The sequence below is a fragment of the Python bivittatus genome, unplaced genomic scaffold, assembly GCF_059951505.1.
Source record: "Python bivittatus isolate LINGU-HERP-01145 unplaced genomic scaffold, Pbiv_v1 ctg000700_np1212, whole genome shotgun sequence".
In the NCBI taxonomy this organism is placed as follows: domain Eukaryota; kingdom Metazoa; phylum Chordata; class Lepidosauria; order Squamata; family Pythonidae; genus Python; species Python bivittatus.
Genome location: NW_028277098.1, coordinates 57173386 through 57194775, shown reverse-complemented (window position 1 = coordinate 57194775; position 21390 = coordinate 57173386). Strand labels below are relative to the sequence as shown.

Here is a 21390-nt window from a genome sequence, read left to right as displayed (position 1 = left end):
GATGAAAAACAATCCAAGAATCCTAATACATCATCTGTAATTCAATCTAAAGAGCAGGTGGATATGTAAAATAAGCAAGCCTGGAAGAGAAGAAAAAGCTGATGCTTTAAGGAATTCATTCATTAAAGTTAATGTGACTCTTACAATAGCAACAGTTTTTTTTTTTTTTAGGAGAGAGTGGATGAATGAATTCCAGAGAGGTGCTATGCTAAAATGTATGCACAGTCCTAATGAACATCTCAGGATTAGTATTAGGATTTCATAAACTACTGTAAATCTCAACGATCATGTGATTCAGGACTAAGCACCTTTTAGCTGCAACGTTTTAGGAGATTTTGAACCTTTGTCTTCATACGGTCTTGAGTTCAAAATTGTATTTTCCATGAAACAAGATTATTTTTATTCAATAACATGGTTCTCTCTAGGGTTTCTACTATTTCTTTTATACATAAATAATCCACTTAATTGACTCCTGATGCTTTTTGTGTCCACTTTGGTCCAGGCAAATATTTCCAGTAAGGACTAAGAGACAAAGAGATTATCACGAAAGCTTGATTAAGAAGCAGATTTCAAAGCTTAGCCCATTTCCTTGTGTCTTTCAGATGTACATTCAGACCACAACGTTGACCATCTCAGTGAGCCTAAGCGCCTCTGTCTCATTAGGCATGCTCTACATGCCAAAGGTCTACATAATCCTCTTCCACCCAGAGCAAAATGTGCCCAAACGAAAGCGCAGTCTCAAAGCAGTTGTGACCGCAGCCACAATGTCCAACAAATTCACTCAGAAAGGAGGCTTTCGCCCCAATGGAGAGGCCAAATCAGAACTGTGTGAAAATCTGGAAACACAAGGTAAGTTGAACCCCTCTGAGCACATGCTTCTTCCTTTTTTCCTTTTTTTAAAGAGTGCCACTCCCTCCAGTAGTGAGCTCTGGTGAAGAGTGGTAGCAGAAACAAGCCCTCTGAAAAACAGAGCTGTTTTCTGACTGTGCTGAGAGGGAGGAGCCAACAAGTGAGAGTGTGTGATTTCATTTCCTAATAATTTGTCTGAATGTGCCTTTGGATAGCTTATATTGAATCAGGGCTAGGTCACAATATGAATCAAAGATGTTGACTTCTTGCTTTATAGCTCAGTTTTTCAGCCACACAAATACATTCATTTAGCATATGGATTCCTACAGCAGAATAATGTGTTTGCTTCTTCTCTTCTCTTCTCTTCTCTTCTCTTCTCTTCTCTTCTCTTCTCTTCTCTTCTCTTCTCTTCTCTTCTCTTCTCTTCTCTTCTCTTCTCTTCTCTTCTCTCCTCTCCTCTCCTCTCCTCTCCTCTCCTCTCCTCTCCTCTCCTCTCCTCTCCTCTCCTCTCCTTTCTTTTCCTTTCTATTGGCAGTACAAAACCAAACATAAATAATTCTGTGCCCAGGAATTTGTTTTAACAACTTGATTTACATCTCTTCCTTGCAAAATAAAATGTGCAACTATTGTTAAATAATTTAGACAGAATCTTTGCATATCTGCAGGGGATCACTGAACCACCAATAGATCCAGACCTATCTTCTGTCTAAACTGGCTTCAACCATATGGCATTGCATATGTTTCCGATAAAAGATGCCCAATACGCCTATCACAGACAGAGTACTAGAGAGAAAGCAGAGTTCTGCAGGGGACATGAATCCTGTTGATGGCATTTGCTGTTGTCCTGCTACTGCACCTTAAGATCAGCCTACATATTGATGGCCAAGGGTTCACTTAACGTTTTTGGGAAACTGAAGGCTGCAGCATGGTTGTGGCCCCATCAGACTTGTGGATGGAGTAGGGTTAAGGAAAGCTTTATGACATTACTTTAAAAAAAATATGGTAATGTCTATTTTAGGACTTACACCATAGTTTTTATGTATTTTCCATGTCAGAATAAGTAGGAAGCTGTACTGCCCCCCTTTCAGCAAATTTGATCAAAATAATATTTAAGGTCCTGTGATGGAATGGAATTATGAAGGCCAGGCTCAGGGAGATAAGCATTTTCTTAGCTCGCCGATGGAGTGTGGGAACTACAAGACGATGAGACTGGCACCCCCCTGAGGAATTCACACTGTTGTGGCTGGCTGACTGGGGAGCTGGGGTTTCAGTCTGGGAAGATTCTTGCTAGAGGTTGTAGCTAATAAACATAGCTGAACTGATTTTGCATTGTCTCTTGGAGTTCCTTGGGCTAGGCCTGACAGGTCCAAAATAAGGGAACTTGGATGCTGCATTCAACTGGGGTGGGGGGGAGAACACATGTTGCTATCCATGCCTTATATTATATTAAAAAGATATTTTAAGTATGCTTTGATCTGGTGATTTACTGTGGTAAAAGAAACAGAAAAGAAGAAAAACATTCTTACAGATCCCTGATTTGGATTATGAGAGAAACATATGGGGCAAAGGGGGCTGTTATATGAATAATAGTGGGAAAAGAGAAGGGGTGGTTAACCCTTATCTCTCTGTGTCGTTTTCCTATTAAAATGACCCCTACCCCAGTGCTATTTCCCCTGGGTTTAGATCTTCAGAACTAGCAGTTACAGGAGAATTTTCACTGAGAAAATGTATTTTTTATCAATTTGACTTATGCTCTGACTTTCTACTCCAGCCAATATGTAAGCTGACTAACACAATTAAAAAGAAACCCCAAAAGCCACATAAATAGCTATAATTAACATTAAAATTGATACTATAATCAACTAATAATGAACAACCTGACAGAAGGGGTACTTCTTTACAGACTGGCACGTGAAAGAAAAAATTAAATCCTCCTTCAAACACATGTGTTGATCAGGCATGGCATATTATGGTATTTGATCTTCCAAGGTTGGCTACATGCGTGCAGCACGTACTGGTAAACCTAGAACAAACAAAAGTGAAAATAGGCATGTACCCTTTTCTTTTAGAAATCTGTTTCCATGACAACCCTGTTCTTTCCCCCTTGGGATGGGAACCCTTGCAAAGTATAACTGTGTTTAGAAGAAAAGCAAACCCAGCATAGGTTGATATTTAAGCATCAAGTTCCTGGAACTCCCATTTTCTTCAGTGGAACTTACGTGTGCATTGTTTCCAATGTTTTGGACTGTACATAGAGAAATACACAAACATATGTGTCACCCTCGTCACTAACCTATTTTTCATTCTGGTGCATTTGCATTGGGTATATGTTCTCTGTAAAATGCCAGTAGTCACAGGAACAGGATATGAACCTTTTAAGAGTTGCATTTACTCTATTTTACTAAGCTAAAGGAAGTCCTCTCAAAGGGTAGAATTACAAATTGCCTTTTTTTCCCAGGTGACATCCTCCCCTCATTTCTCCATGATTTAATTAAAACTGGGGAGCAAGAGACTATTTATTCCTATATGTTAAAGTGAAGAGGGGGTATCTTGGTGAGAAGCTGTCATTTTCAGAAGCAATGCAGCTATACTTCTAACCAAAAAGAAATAATTCATTCAGAAGCAGAAAGATAGTCAAGGAAGCCAACATTGCCATACAGCACTTCCAGTCTGCTAGTGTTTCTACTATTCAGTCCCTCCCCAAATCCTCAGATCCAGACCCCAAATGGCTCGACTGCAGGCAGTGGAATTTGTGAGTAATCTCATTATAGCCCCTCTTTTGCAGCACTGCAGCACTGACTGAAATGCCAGACAGGCTTGGAACCCTGGCATTTTGCTAAATTTGGAAGCAATCTTGATTGATTAATTGGTCATACTACAGATGGTGTCATTGGAAGAACATATGTGTAATGGTATGTGGGAATGAGGGGGACACGGTGGCGCAGCGGCCTAATGACGCTGAAAGTTGCCGGCCAGAAATGGTCGACGCTTCAGCGGTTCGAGTCCAGCCTTTGCGTTAAACAGGGTGAGCTCCTGTTTCCTCCCCAGTTCCTGTCAACCCAACAGGTCAAAAACTCACGTGAGTAGATAAATGGGTACTCTCACTCCGATGGGAGGAAAAATGCTGGCAGCGCCTTGCAAAAAGGAGTTGGGAGCAGTTGCCGGTAAGCGCGAAAAAAAAAAACTGCGCGCGCCCGAAAAAGGCGCGAAGCAACAGAAACCCCGCCTCCTGCGCTCGCCAGCTGGGCTCTGCTCTAGGAAGGAGGCTCTGGCAAACCACTTCCGAAAAACAATTGCCTTGAAAACTGCAAGGACTCGTCCAAGCAGTCACTGCAGGGTCAGCAATGACTGAGCGCAGACAAAAAAAAAATAAAAATGTGGGAATGACCTTGGGAGACAGGAGGGAGAGCTGCAGACTGGACAGCCAGCAGAAAAGTCCCACAGAAGGAGAGGAGGCATGGGAAGCATTCAGAAGGGACCCTCCCTAATTTTCCAGAGAGTAAAAGAAAAGGAGAGGGAAAACACTTTCAGTCTTGCAAGATTCTGTTAATGTAACTTTACAATAAAGATAGAGCCAGTGCTCCTGGTTGTGCTTCTTGTCAGGACTATCTTGCAGAGCTAACAATATGTTTCTGATCCTGTTTTAAATCCCCTGTGAAATGAGTTTCCCCTCCTATCTACCTACCCCTCTGTTTCCCTCAAAGCTACCTGTCTCCCTTCCTCTTACCTGCTGCTGAATCAGCAGATAGGATAAGATGGAGGATCTTTTCCTCCTTTCCAGTGCTGCCCCTGAGAAAGCAATGGATGCTACTGAGACCCATTTCTGAGCTGAGAAATGTGTTATTTTGCAGAGTCAACATTAGTCAGTGACTTTCAAGATGACTCTTCATATATCCTTATCACAAGTGTTTTAATGGCCATGTGTTGCTGTTTATGACGTTCTACATTGCAAATCAGGCACTTAGTTAATTGGCTTCTTCGAATGTTCTCAGATACATACCCTAGCAGAGAATTACATGCATATTCACATCCACACATATTTTTATAACATGGAGGTTAAAATATGTTAAAGGGTGCAATTACTGGCTTCAGTGAAAGAAGCCACACTTACTGAACATGCTTCATTCTCTGTCACTTTTAAAACAGGTGTATCCGATAATAATCAACCTGCCATGCCATGAATTGAAATATCAAGGGCCAAAACGGGTGTTCCAGAATTAATCATGTATAGTGCACCTTCCTGATTACACATTTTCAGGCACCTTGATTCAGAGTCATGGCTGTGATTTAATTCTGTGGAGAATTTATGATGATCCTGATGAAAAGGGAAGAGCAGATAAAGGGAAAAAAAGAGAAGTTAAATGCAGACAAAAATTGTGTGCAATGCCAAACCTTCCTATTTTATCTGCCCAGGATTGCCAACTCTAGCTGAAATCAATCCTAAAGACTTTTCTCTTCACAGTAATTATGTGCATATGAATACATTTATGTGAATAAATGTGTATTTGTGTGTGTGCACATATGCATACATATATAGGTCAAGACAAAAAACAAATCTATATTAATTGACTTACAGTAATAATTAATGATTACAATTAATTGCCTATAAAAGAAGACACCACATTTATAAACTGCTTCCCTGTCTGCATATATTATCTCATGCTTACTTTACATGCTGTCATACATGAGAAACAAACTGCACATATGCATATACATGTGCCCCTCACTTCTTCCATAAGAAAAAGAGTTACTTGCAGGACCATCTACTCCCAATGGTATCTGCCTGTCCCATGCAATCCAACAGAGGAGGCACCCTCTGGGTCCTCTCATTGAAACAATGTCACCTTATGGGGCCCAGGAGATATGCCTTCTTGGGAGTAACTCACGTCCTTTGGATCCGGCTTCCTTCCAACATATGGTTGGCCTCGACCTTGCAGGCTTTTAGAAGAGTGGTTAAGTCTTGGCTCTTTCTCCAAGTTCCTGGGATCAGGAAGAGTAGAGTTCCCAATTTGATGAGTTATAGGAGGTTTCAGTTCTGACTGCCATTTTATTGTTTTAGTAAGTCTTTATAAGCTATATGGTTTTGTATTAGTTGATTATGGTTTTTCTTTCCTTTTGTTTGACATTCAGAGTTATGTTGTTGAGTTGGGTATTGGGTACAAATGCTTAAGTAAATGAATAAATAAAGAACAAAAAAGAACAGTTGCACTGGGAAGGGAAGGGGGAAAAAAGGAAAAAGCAAACTAGATGGAGATAATGCAAAGGGAAGAGGTAAATAAAAAAGAGAGAAGCTCCATTTTGGCATTAGAAAAGTGTTTAATTAAGCAAGTGAGAAACTCTGCCCAGAAATTTTGGTTTTCAGGTAACATAATCACTGCTGCAAACTCTTTAAAGAATTATATTAACTATCAGTCTAAAAGACAAACTTAGCTTGTGGAATTCAATGGATAGTCATTGCCTGGGCTGGATTACTACAATGGGGCTGCCCTTAAAAAACACTAGGAAGCTTCAACTTCAAACACTTGGAATCTTTAATTTTGTACATCACCCAGACTCATTGCCATGAGATGGGCAGCCTTATAAATCATGTAAATAAAACGAACAAACTGGTCCAGAGTGCAGCAGTGTACGCAGTTTTTGATGCGCCAAAGTCTGTCCATGTGACACCACTTTTGTACAAGCTTCATTGGCTCCCAGTATGTTTCTGGGTGCAATTCAAGGTGCTGGTTATCACTGCTTTAAAGCCCCACATGGCACAGAGTCAGGTTTCTTATGGGACCACTTATCCCAGAAGGTCTTTGCCTGTTCCACCAGATCCAACAGGTTGGGCATACGCCGGGTTGCCTCTATCAAACAGTGTCATCTTGTAGGACTGAGGAGATGTGTCTTTTCTGTGGTGACATCTGCCCTTGAGATTCAGAAGGCCCCAACCCTCCTGGCCCTCCAGAAGGCTTCCTCCAGGCATTAGGGCCAGGATGTGTTTGGATTCAAAGTTTGTTATACAGTGCCTTGGTTCTGTATTTGATTACTTTAACTGCATATTTTGTTTTGTTTACAGGGGTTTTATTATTATTTTTTCCTTGTTAGCTGTCCAGAGTTATGTATTTGAAATGGGCAGCTATGTAATTTTTTAAAATAAATGAATGAATAAACAAACAAACATTGTGTTTAGTACTAAGCTACAGAACAGGATACTATACATCAAAGAGGATAAAGAATTTGAAAGGAGGAAATACTTGGGTTTTTTTATAGTGATTAAGCAGAAACGTGACAGAATTAACACCATTCAGCATTTTTAAACTTTTGCCCTATGTACTGCTTAAATAACAAACTAAAAACTAAGAAAGTTCAGTATATGAATATACTTATAAAATTGATAAATGGCAGGGATTTCAAAGATTATTCATAGTACAAAAATAGTTTTAAAAAGTTGTCAATTTCTTCTTTCTCGTATTTTCAGTCACCTGAAGGGATTAATTGGTGGCAACTTCAGCAAATTTGCCCCCCTTGCTCTCCATTTGTTTACTTAATGTTCTGCTTCCTTGCCACTATGGGAATATCTTTTCATTTAGGACCAAACTATTGGTATCATGGGAAATCCATGATGCATTTATCCATGATACATTTTTCAACATTTGTTATTAAACCTGAAGAGTTCCCGATGAAGCCAACCTGGTTGGGGTCACGCTTCTGGGAAAGTGTTTAAACTTAATATGAGGTGAAAAGCTTTAATTAATTTCTTCTTTTTTGTTTTCCCAAACCACTGTTAGGAATTTTGCAGGAAAAAAAAGATAGGTATCCATATCACACAAGACTTTTTTTTTTTTAATAGCTTTTAAACTGGGAAGAAGGTACCAAAGAAAGGGTTAATCCAGCCCTAATCTGGTTAATATACACACATTGCTTTTGTTAGTAGTAGTGGGGCACAATGTCTCTTGGCACTTCAGATAGAGGGGACCTTATCCAAACAATGGTGCAATGTCTGAAATTATTACATGGATCAAAATTTTTAATTCAGAACAGTAAAACTAATCATTTAAAATACAGTCTGAAGAGTTATTTCAGTATTTTGGGTTTCCTACACATCTCTTTGCCCTGCCATTGACGTAAATGGACAAGAAACAACCAAGAAGAAACGTGCATTAATATACAATCAGTGAGAAGAAAGCATTTCTATGTCCGTGGGGTTTTAAATGAATATTCTACCTACAGGCAGGAATGTTGTTAGGATTAGGAAATTTAGAAAGTCCTCCTTCCTATGGTTACTCATAAGTCTTTTTAAAAAAATCTGACACTCTCTTATAACACTTTCATTTGGCCCTTAGATGTCTTTTAGAGGGAATAAGCAAATTCATAGAGAATGTCTGTCAGTGATAATGGAGTGAAACCTCTATATTAAGATGGTTTAACTCTGAATACTACTTTGGGGATTAAGCCACAGGGAAGTCTATTTCCATGTCCACTTATGGACTTAACAGAAACAGGTTGCTGAGGCAGACAGATTGTTGGGTTTGGCCTATAAGAAGATATTATAAGTATATGATAAACCCAAGTGATTTGACCAAGGTGTCAGTAAGCTAATATTAATGTTATATAGTCTGTTTTAAAATAAGACTATGTATTTTTTAAAATTAAAGTTCAGTACTAAAACTAAGAGAGCTGGAAATGTTCCAGGGTCTTGTTTTTCCAAAAACCAATCTTTTTTTGCTGATAACTTAGGAACCTAACTAATTCTTTTTTATTATTGCTTTCTATTATTGATGTATAATGTACATGTTTTTTTGGGGGGGGGGACTAGTTGCTTTTTCCAAATGTGAAGCATGTAAGAATCATGCAGAGTCAACTAGTACTGGGGTAGGCAATAAATATTGTAAAAATAAATAAATATGCTCATAAATATTGCAAAAATAAATAAACATGGTAACATGGGAATAGTTGTTGCACTGAAAACAGCCCAGAAAGGCCAAGTGGCTAGTAAACATGATAAATGCTGATTAGTTTTATATGAATAGTTTCGCATTTACAGATCTGGGGTCTGGCCAGAACCTTGATCAAAGTATGAACTGCAGGTCTTTTCTTTTCTCATCATACTCACCATGTTGGTTTTTTTGGGAGAAGTCAATAGTTGGGTCTCTTTTGCTACATGTGACAATAGAAGCCAGTTCAGATAGAAAGCAGGGCAGAAAAAGAAGCTGTTTGTCAGTCTGTGATGCTTTCAAATTCTTACATGTTTCACATTTGGAACAGAGCAACTCAGTCCAAATGGAAGCTGACATGATTTGCTAGAGAAATGTCAAGGCAACTTGGGGAAGAATACCACAGAGCAACCACAGTTTGGATGCTGGGGATAGGAGATGCTATGGAGATGCCTGCCAGGGAAGGGAGGGACATTTTTCACTCTGTCAATGGCAGGTCATGTATCTTTAAATAAACAAGAGAATAAATAATTTACAGGCCCTGATTAAAGGCAGATTGGCTATGAAAAGACTGTGGCTAACAAATAGCACTGTCAGCTCTCATTTCTTATGGCCCATCTAATCATTATCTGAGGATAACAGCACCTGAAATCTTCAATAAAGTTCATTTGTCAAAAAGGCGTCATCCCAAGTGAAGAAACACCAACCCCATTCAGCTTTCTGCTTCCAGCATTAGACTCATCATGCAGGGGTGGAGAAATCTTAGGAACATTAGAAGTGAGATATGCTGTCAGACATGAAATACCCATTTTCCAAAGTTAGGAGGATGGGAAACAACAGGAGTATATCCCTGAAGATCTAGTCAACGAGAGTGAAAAAAGGGGGTACTGGTTCTGGTGTAGTGAAACTAATCAACAAAAAGTTCTCTCTCTCTCTCTCTCTCTCTCTCTCTCTCTCTCTTTCATATCTGTAGTCTGTTTATTTGTATACAGCTTTTTCTATGTTAGATTGCACTCAACAGTTGTTCAAACAAGACATTTCAAATAGAAATATCAGTGGATATCAAATATCAAACTGCACTTATAGTTCATTTAAAATATATCAATTCTAAATAAGACAAATCATTGGGTGAGTTCACAATATCCAGTATCAATAACAGATTTATAATCACAAAGCATTTCATTCAACAGTTCATATTAAGAAACCCAGTGAAAAGATTTAGGATAATGTTGGCAGTGAGTATGGAACTTCACAGAAGATCCCTCTTTAAATTATACAATACAGAAATTTTACCAAAGAATGATATTAAGTGTCAAGGCTGACATAAGTTTCAGTGAAATTCAGTGGTGTATAATAAAATAAGAAGATTTAAGAGGGATATATATTAACTGGGCAATATGGCCTTTGGAGATGATTTGGGTACAAAACTCCCTCTACCAAAAGACAAAGTGGGGGAAGTAATAAAGAATGGATTAAAAAGGAAGAGAAAATGCCTCTGCTTAGGCAATATAGAGGAAAATAGTTGACATCATCTAGCTTCATAGAGCCATTGTATAAAAGAGATCATATAGTGCAACTATGGCAAAACTACAAATTACATTAAATATTTCTTTTTTCTTTGCTTCCTTCCATAGACAGTAGACATGGCAGGGTCTGATTTGGATTAGTATTTAAGAAAGGGAAGCATAATTCTTCCAAATGCAGCACAACCCTGATGAATGTTGCTCACCCTGGAGCCACTACTACCAAGGGGACCAAGATGGGTTCATTAAAGTGAAGGGATGATGCAGCAGTCACTCAGTTTTTGAAATAGAGATATGGCATGAGATAAAGCAAGGGTTCTCAAAATTTGTGGTACCATGTTCCCCCCCAAATAATAAACAAATTTGTGTGACTCCACTTGAATAAAAGTAGTGATTTCATTGAGATTAAGGTTAGAAATAAATATGCCACTCTCTTTTAAAAATTGCATTTAATCTGTATATCACAAGGATTCTCACATTTTGCAGTACTGCAACTGCCTACGGGCTTGCTCAGGTAAAGTAAGAAGCAAAGCCTGGAGCAAGTTTTGAGAGTGCTTCCATTTTGTCTTTCATCAGATCTGAAGTACATTTGTGACCTAAATTGCTTGTGACCACCTCCAGCTGGTTTTCAGCCACTGTGTGAGAATCCCTGGAAATAAAGAGTGAACTCTTACCCACTCTAGACCATGGTGCTGATCTGACTACATGGAAATGAAGGCGCACATTTCATGGAAACAATACTTTTGGTTTTTAGTGTTTACCTTATCAGTGCTGAAGATAAATGGTACCATGTCACTTTCCAGACAAAACCCTCTATCTCAATGTAACTGCTTATACCATACACCCCAGGGCCTTTTCCCCTGATCTTCCCAGAGAGAATCCTTCCTGTTGTGGTGCATATTCTTTCCATCACAATGCTGAAGCTGCTGTCCCTGCATCATTTTTAAGTGTCCTGCAAAAAGATGTAATTCCATAATAGAGGTTAATCTGTTATCTCACAAACGTCAGCTTCCCTTCTGGAAGTGGGTATTTAATTAAGAGCAACTCATCACAAACTCCCCCCTCCTTTTCCCTTTGTCCTTCTTTTATCTTTTGCCATTTAATGCATATTACACCCCAGGGGAGAAATAAATTGCTCAACATGAGCCTTGTTCTCCAAGCACTGCTGCTTCCTTGCATGATATATTGCATTTCCTCTTGTCTGTTCCTCTGATTTTTCCCCAGATAATAAGTTCCCAACATATCTTGAAAGGCCAGATTTAAAAAAGCTGCTTTGAGGAATGTAGATTCCATTTCCTTTGGTTCTCAATTAGCCTTACTTACCAGTCTGAGTAAGGTTATACAAACTTTTTTCAGATCTCATCAATATATTGTAGAATCTACACTACATTATGCACATGAAATGAATACTTTCTAGAACATTGAGACTTGGTTTATAACTATAATATACACATGTATATTAACAAGTGCTGCGCAGTGGAAAATATGTACAAAATATGTATATTATAAAAAATACACAATATTGTATTCATTTTTTAAAATGCGTAGATTTGTTTTTCCCCCCCCAAGGGACACTAGGAAATGTCCGTGTGTTAAGTTGGGGAAATGTGCATGGAAACACATGCATATATTCATGTAGGCTTTGAATAAGCCAGATTAGTTAATAAAGTTAGAATTGTTAGAAAACAAGAAAGACAGAGTTGCCAATATCTGTATTTGTAGCAAGAATTCTGCAAAGAGGGGTTAGAAGCCTGGAAGTTGAAAAACATACGCACATATTTAATCGATGTACTGACCTAGTGAATGGAGACTGTTTGGGTCTGGATGGGTTGGAAGACTGAGTGGCTTTGGCTGTTTGGCCCCCCAGGGTCAGGAACTGTTTCATCATTGGCCTTGGGGGAGGTAGTTCTTTCCCATTCAAGGCTGGTGTGCAACTTGGGGGTCCTTCTCAACTTGCAGCTCCTGCTGAAAGAGCATGGGGCAGCTGTGGCCAAGGCAGCCTTTGCACAGATTCATCTTACTGTATGTGCCAGTTGCTACCTTTCCTCAACAGGGAGGTCCTTTAAATACTTACCCCCCTGGTCACCTCACAACTGGATTATTGCAGTGGGGCTGCCTTTGAAGATCATCCGGATTGCTACAGTTGGTTCAAAATACAGTGGCATAAGCAATAGCAGATGCTTTTCAGTATGCCCATGTGAACCTGCTGCTGCACAAGCTGTATTGCTTACCAATTGGCTTCCAGGTGCAATTCAAGGTGCTGGTTGCCACCTATAAAGCCCTTCATGGCATAGGGTCTGGTTATCCGAGGGACTTCCTGTCTCAGTTGTTTCTGCCCTCCCAGAATGTTCGGGCAGAATTGGTACACTCCAAGTCCCTTCTATTAAATGCTGTCATCTTGCAGGACTGAGGAAGCATGCCTTCTCTGTCGCAGCCCCCACCCTCTGGAACAACATCCCCCTCAGAGACATGGACAGCACCCTCTCTCCTGGAGGTTTAGAAAGCCCTTAAGACCTGGCTCTGGTCCCAGGCCTGGGGTTAATGTTTTGCGGGGGTCCTGTGGTAGTTTCTGTTATTGTTATGTTTGTTTTAATCTGGGCTCTGTGTTGCTTTATGTTTTTAACTGTTTTTAACTGTTTTTCAAAGTAGTAAGCCATCTAGAGTCTGTTGGAGTGGGCAACCATAATAAATTTAAAATAATATTAATAAACATTTAACTAAGCTAGCAACCACTCTTTCTCCTGGTCACTACTGTATATAAGAATCAGAAGAAGAAGAAACCATGTTAAAATGTACTTATTTGGTGTCTTTGTAATTTTACCCCAGAGTTAGTGGCTTCCATTTCTGACATGGAAATTCACTCAAGGTTCCTTATTTAGACAGAAACTGACACATGTATATTAATTAATTGATAATATTTATGTGCCTTGTCTCTTTTTTCAGCTCTGGCTACCAAACAGACATATGTCAGCTATAGCAACCATGCAATTTAAACCCAGCCAGTGGCAACTGACCACAAGAAAAGGGCTGATGAGGAGGATGAACCAGAAAACGCAGCTGAACTCTTCAGTACAGATGATGTTATTATGGTGGAGGAGAGGGTAAAACCAAATCTGATTCCATGAAGGCATCATATAGGTGCTTGTTTCCAGTGACTGGGCTATTGGAGGAAGCTCTTCAGAAAGATGGCCACCAACAGTAGTAGAAGGACCAACCAAGTTACCCCTCAAAAAATATCTGCCTTCCATTAGAGGGAGAGGAACCAATGAGATGAACATTACACCCAACAGAAAGAAATGGACAGGTCTTAAGCATCCTTTTTGCATTTTTTTCCCCTGTATCTTGGCAAAAGATTGAATAAATTTCCCTTTTATTCCCCAAATTGTGAAATGGTTTGTGGTTGTGAAGTCTTTTTTTTTCTCTTATTTTTCCCTTGTTTTTCTTTTCAATCTTTTTTCATTCCTAACTTCTGACTTTGTCATCTGTTCCTCACCTTGCTTTCTTTTCTGTCTCCCCTGTTTCCTCCTTACTGAATTCTCTGTGTTACAAAAATAACAAAAGTCCTTTAAAAAAAAACACAAAAAACCATCATCAACAACAAAAATGAAAACAAAACCTAGACTGTGTTCAAAGTGCTGATTTCTATAGGTGGTAAATTAATGTACGTGATGACCATATGGATTGAAATATGTCTGCTTCAATGTACTGACCAATCAAAAATTATAAAAAACAAAAAAAAAATCAAAAGTTCAGTGCCTGGATGTTTATGAATTATTCAATGACAATGTGTAGAGCATGATCATTTTTATACCAGAATATTTCTAATAAAAAATTGGTTTTGCACTCATGAGTTGTATTTCCTTGCCTCATTCTCATCTCCAGAAGTTGCTCTACAAAAATAAAAGCTGTGGTCATATTAAACATAGTAAAATATCAAACATTTACTTATTTACCAAAATCTTGTCCAGACCTTCATATCTATTTCTGAATATATATGAAACTTCAGCTTACGTAAGCTTTCACAGTCATTCTACTAAATGGAACCATATGCAAGATGCATTGCCTGGCAATTCTGCATTTACCAACTTTCAAATAGGACTAGCAATTGACATATCTGTCTCAGAACTAAATGTACCTACCATGTGCTCAGGTAGTAAGTTTTACACTCAAATTTAATGTCATCAAATTTATTTTTCATGAAAGCAAGAGAATGCAGATTCTGGATCGTGTGAAGTAATCAAAATGCCTTGGGGACAATCACCAGACTGCTACAAGTTTCTACTAAACTCTAGTTTTGAGTGCATTGGAAAAAGAAAAGTACAGGTAGTCCCCAGTTTAAGAACAAGTTCCATTCCCAAGGTCTGTCCTTAAGTTGAATTTGTAGGTAAGCAGGAACAGCATTGTTGTATAATGTTGTATAAGTAGGATTCTGTAATGAACTTGAACCACTGTGTATTTAACTCAAATTTCGCTACAATAGGCTCTGTTCTTAACTATGGGTTGTCTGTAACCTGCGCATTCTTAACCCGGGGACTAAAAAAACAGGAGTATTCAATTAAACCATATTTAATGAAATAGTATTTAATTAATGCAATGTGATTATAACTGCACTTAAAATGAATCAAATTTATTATTTCATATATTTTGGAGTGCAGTCCCAACCCAAAAAAGTCCCTCACCCCTAAAACACCATTTACAATCTCCTCCCAATAAAGAGAAAAAATAAATACTTGTTTAAAAATTAAAGTTGTGCCCTAAATCACATAAGCTTGGCAAATCTCATTCAAATGTGGTGATCTCAGGTGACAGAACAAACCAATAATGGGAGAGCACTGAAATCTCACAAGATCTAATTAGATTTCAATGTTATTGCATGAGATTTCAGGGTGACATCTTCTAGCAATCTTGGGAGTTTTCAGACTGATATTTGGAGTGGGGTGTCCCAACTGGTATGCACGATCACATTCTGGCATTCTGGTTCTTGAAAAGATTGGTAAAAGTGGGCCAGATTTTCTCTCTCTCTCTCTCTCTCTCTCTCTCTCTCTCTCTCTCTCTCCCCCTCTCCCTCTCCCTCTCCCTCTCCCTCTCCCTCTCCCTCTCCCTCTCCCTCTCCCTCTCCCTCTCCCCCCCACCATACACTCTATCTGTGTGCTTGCATATGCATGCAGATAAAACTGTGAACAGGGAAATATACAGACATTACCTTCTACCACACAAATGTACACATGTGCATGCACACCCACACAGAGTGATAAATATACATTTCACTTTGTACATTCTACTAAAGGCCAGTTAAATAGATGACTGTTCTTATACAGACGATCTCAAATATTGTTCAAAGTGTCCACGTGCATATAGAATGACAAATGACATGAGTATAAATGTTCCATGAAGGGTGAATGCAGAATTTAGCTAGAAAAAACAAAATAAAGCTTTCCCCAAGTGTATTGCTTGTCAGTTGCTTGTCATAATCTCCAAAAATGTCACGTACTCTGGAAGTAGGAACAGAGGGTCAATATACAGATGGCAGACTAGAAGATAATTCTTTAGCATTCAGATCAAAGTAGTGCAGTGGGAATTCATTCAGCAATGGAGGCTGAATAAAATCATAGACTTGTAGGCTAGGGTTACAAAACACACAAAATCTAGGTTAATATAACAAGTCATGCCCCAACAATGAAACCATTACATGGTACAATGTAAAGATATGCTATGACAAAGACTGGGTTCCCATAATACACTGAACCACAAACTTTTGATCTCCCATTTTAGGCTAATTTATTGTGTAAATCCACCCATGGAGTTGGAAGGAAGTACTTAGGCTACTTCAAGTCTAATCTCCCTGTTTGATTCAGACTTACTTTGGCTTTGATCTCATCATATACTTAACTATGTCAGTGAAAGGGTTCATGTGTCGTGGGGGAACATCAAAAAGGATTAATTAAAGGAGTCAACTCCCAGGGGATTCAATTTAATCCTAAACATAACTAATCATGCAAAGGCTTAAACTAAGGCCACCTAGTAAGCTATGTCATGGGAACTATTGACCATCATGCTAACTATGCTATTTCTATCCTGAGAGTCAGATAAAATCCTAGGTACCTTGTGAAAATGGAGCTAATCTAGCTAATATATAGCTGTTTAGGTTTTTAGCCCTTACAGCCACGTATGTGAGATTGCAAATTGAAGAATGAGCAAACACAGATGGGAGGTGGGTAAGAGCCCCCACCCCAAACTGTTTGCATGTCATTTACCCTGATTGTACCACTGCAGATTTTTCCTTGTTTTTCTCTGGTTTGGGAAGAGAAAAGGAAGAGGAAGGTCAGCAGAAAGTGACAACTTCCCAACCTCCTTTTCAGCAAGTGTGAGGACTATAAAAATGGCCACTCAATGCAGATCCTACCAGCTCCAATTGTGTGCTGTTGGCACACATTGGTGAGTCTATGACTGACCATGGGGCAACAGAGGGTTGTTCATGTCATGGGATCAGGACCTTGGAGACAGTCTACTGAAATCAATCGTAGTTTAATTAAACACAACCAAACTATATCTATTTCAGTGTGCTTATTCTAACTAAAGTTTAGATCTGGTCAATGGAGTTTGTATATACAAGAGATTCCAGTGCATGGTATAGTGCAGTGTTGTCCAAACTTGGTCACTTTAAGATGGGTGGACTTCAACTCCCAGAATTCCCCAGCCAGCATGGCTGGCTGGGGAATTCTGGGAGTTGAAGTCCACTCATCTTAAAGTGGCCAAGTTTGGACAACACTGGTATAGTGGATGGCAGGCTGGCATACAACATATAAGAATCCAGATCCAGGCCCCCCTGGGAACTTCAGCAGTGTACTTTCCTATCAGGTTGTCTAATTATGGTCCTGAGGGAATCACTCCTTCCTTAACCATATCAGCTAGTTGCTTGCGAGGTTGCTTGCCCCAACCTTTAGCCAACTTTTACCAGAAACTGAGCTGGATGTCATCCCCAATTCATACCAGTCTTGCCAACAAGATGCGGTGTTTTCCACTGATAAATACTGGCCCCTGGCTCCACCCCCGTACACCCCCGCAAAGCATTTTGAAAAGGTCCTTTCTCCTGCTCCTGTTTACAGTTGATGCATCTTGTTATCATTTCAAAAGGGTACATACATGTATTCCCAGGAGGGCACGGAGAGAAAAGCTTTTCTCTGTGAGTCAGATCTATTAGCATTTTAATTATGTTCTTGCCCCAGGTGGTCTTTTTGTCTCCTGGATGACTGTACACAAAGGTGCAACATAACAGCGTCAATTTGCAATGCATGTGTATGGCACATTTGTGTAAGGGTGTGTGTATAGATTGCTGCAAATTGTCCGGCACAGTTTTAGGATTACTCCTGCTCATTCATGAGGGTTAATGCACAGCCCACCCTCTCTTGCCAGCATTTCAAAATCCTCTTAGCTCAGCGGGGGGTTCCATATTTTGCAAGGCAATGCTCCAAAATGCTGGCCTCAACTCCAACTGTGCTATTTACATTGCTGAAAACCAGACTCAGAGCAATGGAAAACGTCACAATATGCTTCACAGATACAGCTCGGCTGTAAAGGATCTCCAGGGTTTTATCGGAAGATAGCTGATAGAGTGCTAGGCCAGGCTGCCAGAAGAGTCAGGTTCAAAATTCGTCTCAGTTATGAAGCTTCCTGGATGACTTTGTGTTACTATCTTTCACGGCAACTGCAATAAGAGGATTTGCTGGGAGAAGAACATTGAAAGGGCAGCTCCACGTTTGTCATTTTGAACTCTTAGCAAGGGAGCCTAGGCTTATGCTAGAAGAGTGAAAGTGCCCCAGTTTAGGAATCATTGCACCTAAGAATCTCCCAGTATCATTCGAGATCAGTAACTATCGCCAAAATAGAATGCCTGTGTGGGATACTTGGATGGGGGGCATATTGGAGAGAGATCAATGACTGACAGATACTGTATCAGTTGTACAGCCTGATCACACACTAAAGCAGTCTCTGCTTATTGTGCGCCATTGACAGCAAACCCGCCTCAGTGTGTTGCAGGGTCTTCAAAATCTACTTCCTCACTGCATTGTGAAAAATTGTGTTTTTCTTTTCTTTCCTCCTGCACTTCTATGAAGAAAACTTGCATTCTAGTGAGGTGAGGCCATCCTGTGAGTCTTTTCTTTTGTATTGAAACAAACACCTACAATATCCCTATTTCTCCCCTCCAATTTATTCAGCATAGCTTGGGGGGGGGGGGGGGGAGACTTAAATGCAGCTTAGCTGGCTTTCAGCACTATCAGGGTTTGTTGGGATTAGGCACATTATGAGCCAATATTTCCTCCTCCTCCTCCTCCTCCTCCTCCTCCTCCTCCTCCTCCTCCTCCTCCTCCTCCTCCTTGCAGAACACTGGAATTTGGAGCAAGGTACGTGTGGATAGAGTAAACTGGTGACTGGGAAGTCTGCAGCTAAGAGAGTGAGTCCTAATTGGTGGTGTCTGCAGAGCTACTGGATAGTGTGGGGCTAAGCAATGATTAGCTTAAAGGGCTCCATGCAAGCTTAACACCAAGGATTGGCAGATGATAAAAGTGGAATAATGGGTTGGTTTTAAAGTGACCGAACTGGTGGAATTATTGCAAATGAAACAGATGTTGGTATGGCAGAGCTCATAGAGGTTTTCTGTTTGTAGCAGAAAATTAGAAGGGAGTCAGTACATTTTTCTCTCTGAATCAGTAGATAAATGCATATTTTTTCTCTCTCTCATGCACACATGTGAATGCATCTTAATTTCAAGACTAGCTCCCCTGTGCAAATTTAACTCTGCACTCAACAAGTTACATTCCCCGATTAATCTACTCTTCACTGCAACTTCCTCATAGCTTCATAAAATCCTTTAAAGATAACAAAATGTAATAACACATTTCCTAATTGGTAAGTGATAATGAAATTGCAATCTATTCACAGGTTTCTTAAGGATGAGCATGCCAGCCAAAAAGGAGATTGGACTGGGATATAGCTGTGCAGCAAAAACTGGAGTAAAGGATTGCTGCATGAGCCCATAAGCATAAGTATTTGCAAGGGCTGAAGCTGGCAAAGAAACCCATAAAATGAGACTGGTGTCAGGGGAGGGAGTTAATGGAAATGCCAGATCCAATTGGACTCTGTTGGCACCAAGGCTGACATCAATCCCACAGGAAGCTCTCCTTGCAGCAAACTGTCAGTGCTTCATAGACTTCTGATAAAACAGGACAAAAGTCAACCTTCACTACTATGGATCAACTTGCTTGGAAGGATGCCAAGGATTGGCAAAGAATAAATTTAAAGTATCAGGGACACTAAACTTTCTCCTTCTTGTACTAACAGGAAAGATGTCATTTGAATGAGAAAACCTAGAAGAGCCAGCTGGATGGGAGGAGAAACAAATATGGCTTCAACATTCAGATACTTATTAGGAATTAGACATGGCTTGATCCAGATCTCTTGAAGAGCCCCATTACCTCTACAACATTGTTTAGACCTCTGGCTAGATGTCAGTAGAAATCTTATTTTACAGAGATGGGTTTAGTTTTTGGCAAAGATTTCAAAGACATGATTTCATTAGAGCCAATAAGCCACTAGAGTCACTTTGACTAAAGCAGTTAATAAACAAATAAACAGTGGTTCAGCAGGAGCAATGCAATTTATATTACATATTTATGTACTTAATATTAGTATTATATGTTAGCTTTGGTACCCAGTTTATTTTTTTGTAAGAGCATACTTCTATGAGAGGGTTGAGCAGTAGCAATTAGCACTAGAAAATTGGGGATAAGAGTGTTATAGAATATCACCAAAGACCTCCCTTCATCAGCCATTGTTATCTCCATCCACAAAACCAGTAGTTTCACTATGTCTTATTTACTTACTTACTTCTTACTTACTTACTTACTTATTTATTAAATTTGTATGCTGCCCATCTCCCCCAGTGGGTGACTCTGGGCAGCTCACAATAAAAGTCTTACCCGACTTAACACATGCTGCAGAATTCTGGTGAAGGTTCAACAATTATTTTGAATTAAAATTCTCATAATGAATGAAGACTAGGGAGGATTTATTTAAGCTGTGCCAGAAACTAGGAGATTGTCAGTTCTAATCTTAACTTAGGCACAAAGGCAGCTGGTGACTTTGGGCCAGTCTGTCTTTCAGCCCTAGAATGAAGGCAATGGCAAATCAGTTCTGAAAAATGTTGACAAGAAAACTGCAAGGACTTGTCCATATACTTGCCGGGAGTCAAGGCTGACTTGAAAGCACACACACACAAAATCCCTGCTTGACAAGTGACTCTTTGATTAGACTGTCCCAAGATATAAGAATCTATTGTGCTAAACATCATATGCATTTTCAGCAGCCTTATTCCCATTCTCCTAACATGTACAGTCCTGCCTCAACTCCAATCTCCATGTACTCAGCTGGGAGAAGCAGTTGTACTTTTATTTGCTTGACTGTATGAATAGTTCTTCACACCATGTGGGCCCATGATAAATCAGGGCCCTGGATTATGCAGACAGCTATTGTCACATTCAAGTGAATGTGAGCATACCTGTCTTTTAGACTTCCCAATGAACCATGTTTAATTTAGAAAGTACAGGATTGGGGAGAGTGTATGCCCTGCCTTCTATTCACTTTCAAGCCCTCACATATTCAAGGAAATATCTGAAGAAGGCTTATATGTGGCAGGAATGAACAGAACGTTCATTCATTTTAGATACTGGAAGTAAAACCTGCAGAGATTTGATCTGACAAGAGTTTAGGACAGTGTGCTGCATGTCAGTTTTATCCCACAGGTCATAATCTCTACAGGCGTAGCCTGCTGCAGTCTCCTTGCTAGCTGCAACTCTTCACTATGCCTTTCTGTTCCAGGTTGCTTTGGGAGCAATATTTCTAATTCATTTTCACCCATGTGGCTTATCAGGCTATTTCCTCAAGCTCTTTCTCAGTTTGACTCCCACAACTCCATGATAACCCATGTTCCTTCTCTATTTGCTTTTTGCTATATTTTTTTTTCTTGCTGAAACTTCTGAGTTTCTACACTAGTTACATTTTCTTTTTAGACACTGTGGTTGCACTTGGTTTACAATTTATAATAA

General features: G+C 39.6%; 1 protein-coding gene across 1 annotated transcript in view; it reads left to right on the top strand.

Moving 5' to 3' along the window:
• Positions 1-19326, top strand: part of GRM4 (glutamate metabotropic receptor 4) — a 320041-nt gene extending 300715 nt beyond the window's left edge. Inside the window, exons 9-10 of the mRNA XM_088154016.1 lie at positions 603-849; positions 19229-19326. Of these exons, the coding sequence (XP_088010142.1) occupies positions 603-849; positions 19229-19326 (345 nt within the window). The remainder of the gene's footprint in view (positions 1-602; positions 850-19228) is intronic.
• Positions 19327-21390: the final 2064 nt, after the last annotated feature.